This window comes from Epinephelus lanceolatus, chromosome 10 (genome assembly GCF_041903045.1).
Source record: "Epinephelus lanceolatus isolate andai-2023 chromosome 10, ASM4190304v1, whole genome shotgun sequence".
NCBI classification, from domain to species: Eukaryota; Metazoa; Chordata; class Actinopteri; order Perciformes; family Serranidae; genus Epinephelus; species Epinephelus lanceolatus.
This window is the reverse complement of record NC_135743.1, coordinates 2,779,066-2,790,231: the sequence shown is the minus strand read 5'-3', so window position 1 is coordinate 2,790,231 and position 11,166 is coordinate 2,779,066. Positions and strand designations below refer to the sequence as shown.

The following is an 11,166-nucleotide window of genomic DNA, read 5'->3' as shown; positions in this document are numbered from 1 at the left end:
GTAACACGACCTTCTTTCACATGAAAATCATCTTTAAAAATGAAAGTAAAAGACTTTTTACTTCAACACATTTCTCCTTCAAACAGCTGATTTATTCAAGTTTATCACCAAGAACTTCATTTTACAAGATTACACTGAACACGTCATGAGAACGTTATAATTCACCTTCGCCCAGTAGTACTCATTTTTACTGAACAGAGCTTGAACGCTTCACAGTGTAAATTAATGCAACCATCATCAGCTGTTGGGTGTGTCCACCGGCTGCTGACAGATAACGAGAACTAGCAACTGCTGTGTGTGTGTGTGTGTGTGTGTGTGTGTGTGTGTGTGTGTGTGTGTGTGTGTGTGTGTGTGTGTGTGTGTGTTCTCTTCCGTCTCCATGGAAACGGGCTCAAACACGGAAGTGCTCCGTCGCGTCTGCTGCAGGTAAACAAACCTCTGATCTCACCTGTTTATTTAACATTAAGCAGCTCACTTTAAAGTCTCATTATCGCGAGACGATGCGGCGAAATTCCCTTTGTTCTTTATCTGACACTTTTTGTCCCTTTGCTGGTTTAATCAGCTGATTAACAGAAACAAACAGCTGATTGTTTACGTGACCTCTTCACCCTGAGCTCATTAGAGTCAGAACCTGAAACTCTTCAGTTCCATTATCGGACAGAATCAGATAAATTAGTTTCAGTCAACATAATAAAGTCAGTGAGCTGCTGATACAAAGTGAAGAGGTGGAATAACCTTTAACTGCATATTGTAGTCCCCATAATGACTTACACTATATCTTTATTATATATTTATATTTTCTGACATGTTGATTGTCATTGAATGGTGGAGAGTAGGCTGACTCTGTTTTAAATCCATTCCTGGAACTGGGACCAATCATATCCTACAAAAAAAACAATCTCTTATATAACTTTTCAACACACAAAGTCAGTTTCTTGGGTGACACATTATTAAATGATTTATATTTACAGGTCTAAACTTGACCAGAATTCACAACTTCAAACAATAAAAAAATGTGTCAGAGCCATAGACTGTAAAAATAATGGACGTAACCACCGTGACCTCACCCACTGGTCTGTGGCATAGACTGTAAAAATAAAGCTAAGCTAGGTTAAAGCTAACAGTACGTACCACTAACATTGGTGTAAACATGTTCTGTAATAATCACGTTTGTTTTAACGTATTTTTTTAATGAAAATATCGGCCATGTTCTAAAACATCATTTTATCAGGTGTGAAAGGAGTTAGCTTTATGACCAAGACTCCTGTTTCACTTCCTGGTTTCCAAAAAGGCAGAAATGCTGCTCGTCCTGGTCAGCTTTATATTATTTGATAAATTCATTAAATCATTTTGCCATCAGGTGAGTCTCAACCGTAACGTGTCGACTCTGTCACTCTGACACGCTCCCTCAAAACATGTGACACCTGTGTCTATGGATCACACGTCACATGTTAGAGTGACCTTTCATTGTGACCATTCAGACACACCTGTGTGGTGATGATGCTGCTTAATCAGACACACCTGTCAGGTGGATGGATTATCTTAGAGAAGGAGAAGAGCTCACTGACACAGATTATAACAAACTTGTGACCAAGATTTGAGAGACATAAATCTGCTGAGTGTAGAAAAAAGTTTTAGATCATTAACTTAAAGGACAGCTCCGGCATTTTTTAACCTGGACCCTGTTCCCCCTTTAAACTGGTCGAAGAGACTGATGTGAACACAAGTATTGAAACTGTACTGAGGGAGGAGGCAGCAGCTGGCAGCCACGCAACGAGCTGTAATGGAGGCACATGGAGCAACTAAACATCATCACCGTTTGTCCATTAGACGTATTTTCTTTTGCCACAGAGCGTCTCAGATTGTTATTGTTGTGTTTCCTCACCTTTAATTTGATCCGATCTGTTTGTTGTTGCCTCGTTAAGCAGAAGTCTCGCTCTGAAATATCACGAGACGTCACAGATGTCACTTGTTGCAGGAAAAATGGGAGCAAAACAAAAGTGTTGCATTTAAATGTTTCTTCAGTGTATATTCAGAGGTGTGTTGGTGATGATGATGGCTGTGTTCCATTTAGTTCAGGTCCTGGTGTTGTGCACGCTCACGGAGCCTTCGTCAATGTTTCACCTGAGTTTTCCTACTGCGATGAGTCAAAATGTCCGCTGTAAAAAAGCTGTATCATCTGTCCTCGGTCCACAGGTGAGCAGACATGATGCCCAGGTTTCAGGAGGTAGAGTCAGGCCAGGCCCCGCCCCCTGGCACCGCTGGTCTGGTTGCTAAGCGATACAGCGTCCTGCGGAGTCTGGGCCGGGGGAGTTTTGGTTCAGTTTATCTGGTTCAGGACACCAAAGCTACAGACGGAGAGGAGCTGTGAGTACATCCACTTTTTATTTTAGTTTCCAGGTTTCTGATTCGTCCTCACGGATCTGAACAGGCAGCGCTCATGATGCTGCTGGTCTGTCTGTATGTGAAAGAAGAACTGAATCTACCTCTCAGTAATATAAAAATTACAACAAAGTTCTTGCACGTCAGAGAGTCTTATGACCAAAGAATCCTGCACACTGCACACCAGCGTTACGACCATTGAGCTCCTCTGTTTATAAACATAGTGAATTTACAAATGTGAAAATACACAAAAACAATAATGTCCAAGTTACACATCAAACAACAGGATATTTTATAATATCATTTTATTATGTGACTATAAACCAGACCTCTGCAAATCAGCAAAAGTAAAATAAGTGAGTAAAATGTATGTATTTAGAGCTTTTCTTAGACAGAGGTCACAAAGTGCTTCACAGGGACATTATACAACAAGACGGAAAACAAAAAGACAAAGTGACGACGTGTGCCACATAGTTAAAAGTGCACAGCTAGCAAAACTGTTTGTACCAAAAAACGTCACAATACACAAAATATGAATAAAAACAGATCACTGGTCTCATTTATAAACATTACATATACACAAAACGAGGCCTGAAGGAGTCGTACGCCACTTCACACAAAAACTGTGATGTATAAAAACAGACTTGATGGGAGAAACTCTGACACATGCTTAGCAACACTTTGGAGACGGGAAATTGGTGACACAGATGGTGAGATGGAGACCTCATTGTAGAAACTAGGGATGTCCCGATCCGATCCTCGGGTACCGGCTCCGATCACGTTATTTTTACAAAATCGGAATCAGTAATAAAAGATCAGAGGAATCAGGAGCAAAAGGCAGAGGAGACAGAGGTGCTGTGGCCAGATGCACATCACAGACTCTATTTTGTTTATGTTCATGTTGTCTTCAGTTCAGATTTGTGTTCATATTTACAGCGTGCTATGAATAAAAATGCCAGACAGATCTGTTTATTTGGTGTTTGTTTGTAAAGTTTGGAAGCAAAAGCATCATTTAAGAGGAGTTTATATAGTCATGAATGCAGTGCTGACTGTTGCAAGAGATGTTTTTTGTGTTTATGTTTTTGGTTTTTGTGTGTGGAGTCTGGACAAACTGGCCTAGTTTCAGGAACTCTTTTGCTATAGTTAAAAAACCTAAAGGACCATATGTCTGTATTTTGTGCCTGTTGTTATGTTAGTGTTATTTATTTCTACATCAGCTGCTGTTTGTCCCTGGAGTTCATGTATGATCAAGGTCAGTCAGCTGAAGCCAGTGATTGTCTAATAACGTGTTGTAAACTGGTGGAAAAGTTTCCACACACTTCCATGGACGTGTTGATGTTTGCAGCACCGTAAAGATGAAGCTGGGCGGAGCCGTGTTCATCCTGCAGTATCTAATAATAATATTAATATGTTCATAAAAAGTTGTCATGATGACATTATGGGAGTGAGGATGGTTCTGCAGAGAGTCACTAGATGGCAGCATCGACCTGTGAAGTGTCTCTCTCTCTCTCTCTCTCTCTCTCTCTCTCTCTCTCTCTCTCACACACACACACACACACACACACACACACACACACACACACACACACACAGGTATACTGACCAATCCTCGTCCAGCTGATCTGAGTTCAGGGACCGATGTCGTCAGGGTTTCACCACGTCAATTAAAAACCACATAACAGACTGAGAAACCTGCAGCTGTGAAACATCCAGTGTCTGACACGCTGACAGCAGGGCTGATATAAACAAGGATATTTGTACTTTGCTAAAATATTTCTATTTTATTCTACTTTATACTTCTACTCTATATCTCAGAGGGAAATACTGTACTTTGTAATGCTCTACATTTGTCTGAAGCTTCAGTGACTATTCAGATGACAGTTTTTCATTCACTTAAAGCCCAGCTTGCAGGTTGGAGACCATGGTGAATAAATGTGTAGGAAAATGATGTAGAAACAAACAAACAAAAAAAACCACATACACACTACAGTGACTTCTGGGGTCGTTTTTATGAGAGAATTTTGCTTCCGCATCTAAAAACCCACTAACTGGAAGTGACGTAGCGTAAGGGAGTCCGGCCGAGTGCGATTGAGTGTAACATTAATAAACATGGATCCCAGTACTAGTTTTGAGACTATGAGAGATTATGAGCCTGCTGGGCGTCCAAGAGCCCAGGAACAGATCAGGGTTAGGAGAAATAACGGCCACAGAACAGGTGTCTTCGTGAGCGACCAGCGCTAGCTAACGACAGCTAACGATGTCTAGCGCTGTGTTCACATCACAACAATAAGTTTGCCATCACGTATTAGGTTATAACAAAGCTACCAATAGTTCTGCCAGTATTAGATAACTAATGCTACTTACCCAGAACAGAAACTAATGCGCAAATATCAGCTTGTATCAGATGTATCTTGCTATGCGTGTTACATCTCTGCATTACGGTGTATTGATGAGAGATATGAAGATTTCCTGATAATGTTTTGTATGATAGGTGCTTGTGTGGGAACTGCCAGCCCACGGAGGCCTCCCTCTCCGCAGAGCCCGCCCGCCCTCGCACATACCCCCGAGGCTCGGGTCCCGCACATACCCCCGAGGCTCGGGTCCCGCACATACCCCCGAGGCTCGGGTCCCGCACATACCCCCGAGGCAAGCGGGCTCCGCCAGGAACATAATCCTCCTGTCCAAAATGAGCGCTGCACACGACAGCATTTTTGGTCACAGATGAAGGCGTGAAATTGCGCCTCTTCACCTGCACAAAATGCACCCAGGCACGAAAACTAACTCCACTCCTTTTTCTGTCCGGAAAACGGTGGACTCAATGTCTTGACAGACTCAAGTTTGTGCAACCTGCACAAACACAATAATTCGGCATAATCACAAATGGTGAAATGCACTGTTAACAACCGAAAAAATACTAACTCACAAGTTTACTACCACTCAGACTCATTACCACCTACTACTGCGCATTGGACAGAGGCAGGGTCAAGGACGCAGAGTCCCTCTCGTGACGTAGTATCAGGCCCTGTTAAAAAAAAAAGCGTTTTTAGAAGAGGAGCTTTCTCCTCTGAATTTTTGCCCTTATGTCGTGTAAACCATAATAAATTCTGAATTAACTTCTCATATGGTAATTTTCAGACAAGGTTATGTATATATTTTTAAAAAAATTTAACCTGCAAGTTGCATTTTAAAGAAAGTGTTTCAGCAGCAGGAGGCGGTTTCTGGTAACAGTTTTTTGTGAGAATGAAGCTTTTTGCTCGCTGTTTTTGCGTTTTTCTGAACTCCTCAAGTTGAAAAACTTTACGATTACAATAGAAAAAAACTGAAACACAACTCAGAGAGGAAAAGCGCCCCACATCATCTCCATTTTTTCTTCATTGTCCAGTCAGATGATCTGAGAGGCGGGCCTTCTGTGGTGGTCACGACAACACAGTTGGTAAACAATGGAGGAGAAACTGGTGGTAGTGGTTGCTGGATACCCAGAGCTATACGGCCTGATGATAGACAGCAGGTTGTCAAACTGCCCCTGAGTCATCCTAAAATATGCCTGTAAACGTCCATGATGGAGGAGAAGCTCCTGGACCAACTGGTGGTACTCCCCACAATTGCTCTGAACACAGAAAATAAAAGACAATAAGAAAGATTCAAGCAGAGGGCGGAGTCTCTGGGTGGGTCATGATAATGATGACTGAGGTGATCACATCTGTATGAGGCTAAATAAACTCTTTAAAACCCTCCTGGATCAGCTGAACAGTCGTCGTCACGAAGCTGAAAACAAGCTGTTTTTCTGACTTTCTAGAGATACGTGGTTCTCACAGGACAGCCACGCTACAAACACATGATGATCTTATAGACCATGATGCATTGCTGTAGATTAAACTACCCAACAGGATATAAAGGAGTTAAATGACACATTAATGCAGCAGGAATATTCATCCAGAAACATCAGACAGAACGCAGTTAATCATTGTGTTCAGTGTTCACCAGTGTTGATGTAGTTTTTTCCCATGAGCACCTGGGCTTTCTGTGTGTGCTGAGTACAGTTAGAGATTTAACACTGAGCTGTGTGATGTCAAACAACCAATCAGAAGTCACGGCTCTGGATGTAGATTTCTCCACGTTGTTACCGGCTTCTTCTTCTGTCACACATTTAATGCTGTTGGACTTCCTGATGCAGTGGACGGTGGTCAGTGATTGGCTCCCGTGTGGGGAGGGGATTGTTCCTAATTCCACCTGTCCAGGTCGGACACTCAGATCACAGAGTCACAGATCGATAGTCAGAGTTTTTCGCCTGATTGTTTGTTTCTCCGCATGAAAATGTGTCAGCAGCATCAGGTGGCTGAAGACTACACACTGACATACACACTGTCTGTCTGTCACGCTCTGTCGCTCCCACACACACACACACACAATCTCAGAGTGTTTCAGCTGTCTGACTCTGGGTGAGAGTCGACAGGATTCAGTTGGAGACAGACAGACAGACTGCACCCTGTGTCTCCGTCTGTCTGTCTGTCTGTCTGTCTGTGTCCCTCTCTCATGTGTCCACTCGCCCTCTGAGCTGAGAAGTCGGGGACGTGATGAACACGGAGGAGGTGAAGACTTCGTCATGTAAACCTGCAGAAACATGATGTCATCCTCTCCGTCTGGACTGACATGTGTGTGTGTGTGTGTGCTGCAGACACATAAATACAGAGCATTACTTATGATACCCCCAAAACATGTAGTGATATATGACTGATTGTGGTCACATTAACTAACCTGTAGATGTTTCCCCAGATCTGAAGCATTATGGGTATCACGTGAAGTACTCTGTTGGTATCTGTATCACTTCAGGATTACTGGTGTTGTAACTTTTTAAATGTGTTGTAACTCTGGAGAAAGGTTGCGTATTGGTGAGTCTACCTCTCTTGCATTTCACACAGCACTTAGAAAAAATTTGAACATCCACAACTCCACCTCCCTCCAAAGGCCTACTCCCCCCTCCTCCATTACGTCCTCATTACGTCTATGATACACGTAAGCGTTGGCAAAGTAACGTTAGATACACAGAAGAGGAGAGCGAGTGTAACGCTACAACCAAGACAGTCAACCCCGGAGTTTTAAAACTCAACCGGAGTCAGTGATGATTGATGAGTTTTAGAATAAAGTTACACTGCTAACATAAGTTAGAAGCGTTAATGTTACTAGTAAGTGGAAACGCACAAGGAAGATAACGTTAATGTTTCAAAGGCTATGCTACAGTAGGCTAACGTTAGCCATTAGCAACTGGATGCTGTGTTGTCATATCCACCTTATTTTTCACGGAAACACAGAGGCAAAACAGAACGCAGCCAGCTTCCATTTTTTTGTGCGACACTTCCGGTCCAGCACTCTTGACCACTGTGTAAATGGGAATTGCCTTGTTGTTTACCTTGTTAAGTTTAGCTATATATATATATATATATATATATATATATATATATATATATATATATATATATATATATATATATATATCACATTTTTCACGTCACTATATCACCGTTTAGACTAATCTGATGTTTGTAAAGTCTAAACACAATGATTGAACAAACGTTACTATTTCTGTGTGCACGTTTTGTTTGTAATTAATAACATGGTTATCGTAGATTAGCTGGGCTAACTGTTAGCTGTGAGCCGTTAGCCATTAGCGGTGTCTGTAACTCAATAACTCAATAAACGGTTCGTGAAAAAAATATTTTCTCCAGCGGATGTCTTAGTTACAACATGATTGAGCTAATTGGAGTAGTTTCATGTTATATCCGACAACGGGAGGCTTTTAACGGATGACGATCCTGATGTTAGCTTTGCTGCTAGTGTTAACGTTAGCTGTCCCTGTCAGCTGCAGCCACTGATGCTTTCTAGACATCGTGATTTCCCAAAACTGAATAAATACCACACATAGCAACACAAAACTGCTTTGAGCAGTTACGTCAGTCGGAGGCCTTCTCGTGGGGAGTGCAATGATTGATCAGAGTTTTCTTAGAACCATATGAGAATGGTAAAATTATGAGTTTGTATCTCTGGTGGAATTCACTTTCATTTCAGTGTGCCATCAGCTTATTAATAGCATTTTAACCCAAACAAAGAAAAGCGTAAAATTTCCAGAAAGGTAAGTGTCGATTTAACCCAGTACATTTCCACTCACCCCATCTCTCCACCTCACCTGCCTGTCAGCCTATCACCTGTCCACACATCTCTCACTCCTGCTGCTCCACCTCTCCACCTCATCAAGCTAGTGCCCCTCACCTGTGGATCATTACTTCCTGTCACTATAAAGACTCCAGCATCACAGACTCTCGTTTTCAGATTGTTCTGTCACTGAACGTCCTGCTGAGCCTGTTCATACTTTTAACTTTATGGGAAAAAAAAACCTGTTGAATATTCGTATTAAACGGCCAAATCTGATTTAGCTGACATCACTCTGAACTTTTTACCGAAAATAATTTAATGCGATGTCACATCTTTGTCATTTTTATCAGTAACTTTATTTTTTACTACAAATTTGTTCCCAAAAACTGTAATAGATTACATTTACTCTTTAATTTCATTACAGAATGTTACACGTAGTTCCTCCACGACACTAACATCATCACCTTCGTGTTGCTCTTCAGTGAGTTTCACATGAACGAGGATGAAGAGATGAACTTTAACAGAGCAAGAGGAGCTGCAGTGTGTTGCTCAAGGGCACTGAGGCAGGAGAGTGTTCTGTCTGTCTGTCTGTCTGTCTGTCTGCAGGACGCTGTACAGAAAGAGTTTTTGTGCTGTCGGAAAACAGATGGTGAGTCGGTGTTCGGAGTCGTCATCTCTGCCCTTTCACCATCTGAAAGGTCTCACCCTCCTCCTCCTCTTCCTCCCTGCGTCACTCCTCCTCTGCCAGATTTAGACACGATGCCCCGATCAGTGTGTTAGCGTTTACTCATAAATCTGTGTGTTATTGTCCGTGCGAAAGGTTCACCTGAGGTGTGAAGAAAAGATCTTTCACCTGAAAGGTTCTGAAACTCATCATCAAAACAAAAAGAAAGGTTTAAAGGAGAAAAAAAAACAATAAGAGCTCCGGACCTGTATTTAGAAGCTTCCTGACCCCGGCTGTCCGTCAAGATGTGGTATCCATGGCGACAGAGGAGCAGTGTGTGCTCACTTTTATCACATCTCAATGAAAGAGGAAGATCTTTCCTCATTGAAAACACTCATCATCCTCTCGTGAAACACCATGAGAGGAAGTTTTATTGTGAAAAACAGCTGGACTGACATGTTTGTTGACGGAGATCAGATCAGCTGTTTCCTGTTTGGAGGGTGTTTTGTTTTGAAACAATCAGCTCCATCAGTGGTCAAAGCACAAGTTTTAAGGTTCCTGTACTTTACTTGAGTATTTCCATTTTCTGCTTCTGTACACTTCTACTCCACTGAATCTCAGAGGGAAATGTCATACTGTACTTTTTACTGCACTACCTTTATTAAATAACTTTAATTATCCCACAGATTCAGATTATGAATACAAAATATAATCAACAAATAAAATATGATGCATTTTGTTAAAGTTAGGGTAGACAGAAAAAAAAAACTTAAAATCTGAATATACACCTTCTCTCCTCTCTGTCCTAAGCCTCTCCCACCAAATGACCACAGGCATGTGCACGCGCTTCATACAGTAAGGCAGTGTTTCCCATACACTGATTTATTTAATGCTATTTCATTGTAGATACCTCTCTCTGTTTATGAGACCACAAATGAGCGGTCCCTCCGCCTCGCTGCCTGCTGCTGTGGACGGCTTCTCCGGCAGCAGAGCGGGCAGCACCTCCGGAGACGGACCTTTGGTCAGCGGCTTTTGTAGCTTGCATTCTGGCAATGCAGACTCCCCAGGGCTGGGTGACACCGTGAGCTGGGGCCCAGCAGCAGCATCGAGTCTAACCTGTGTAACAGCAGCAACAGAAAGTTTGCTGATCTGGTGGACAGTCAGGGCTGTCCGGTCTCATTGAGCTGGAGTTTGTGCTGGCTGGATTCAGGTTGCTGCAGCTGCTAACTGGGGTCTGTCTCTGGAGTTGCTGCCCGCTCTCCTCCAGATGACGTTGACTGTAGCATCGAGGAGTGAGGCGGAGGAGTCTCTCTGTACGTTTCCAGTCACAGTGAAGTGTTTCTACAGTTCCAGCTGGACGAGGACATCTAACTGGCCTACTGTCCTTGTCCCAGTATACAAGCACGGGAGGGGAATCCATTTATTGAGCCAAGTATGTGCGACTCCTCTACGATAGGTGGAGATATGCCCCCTTTCAGCTTGTTAGTATTGGACCTTTTTCCTGTTGACCTATTACGTCACAGACCAAACAATGGACAAACAAGTTAGCTACGGTTAGCTAGCAGCTAACTGCTACCATGGTGGACAACTTTACAGCTCTGTACATTTGGTGCGTCCAAAAAGTCACGGCTCTGGATGTAGATTTCTCCATGTTGTTACCGGCTTCTTCTTCTCTTACACATTTAATGCTATTGGACTTCCGGGTCAAAGCCCGGGGCGGAAACTGTGGAGCATGCTCAGAGCGCCTCGGCCAGTTTGGGTCTGATTGACTGTATACATGCAGGAGTCACATGATCTGGGTGTGTTAGTCCCACTGTGACACATTCACTGCAGGACCATTTCACTCACACTGACATGTTTACAGGGGTTTTAAAAGACTGACACAATAAATCCATTTCCTCTGATGTCATGGAAACAGACTGAGTATGACGCCAGGCTAAAGCAAACATTTGCTACATTACCATCAACTTCAA

At 42.7% G+C, this 11,166-nt stretch overlaps 1 protein-coding gene across 1 annotated transcript in view; it reads left to right on the top strand.

Moving 5' to 3' along the window:
• The first annotated feature begins 296 nt into the window (after positions 1–296).
• nek11 (NIMA-related kinase 11) overlaps positions 297–11,166 on the top strand; it is a 119,432-nt gene continuing 108,562 nt past the window's right edge. Inside the window, exons 1-2 of the mRNA XM_078171275.1 lie at positions 297–426; positions 2,197–2,367. Coding sequence (XP_078027401.1) covers positions 2,207–2,367 — 161 coding nt within the window. The 5' untranslated portion in view covers positions 297–426; positions 2,197–2,206. The remainder of the gene's footprint in view (positions 427–2,196; positions 2,368–11,166) is intronic.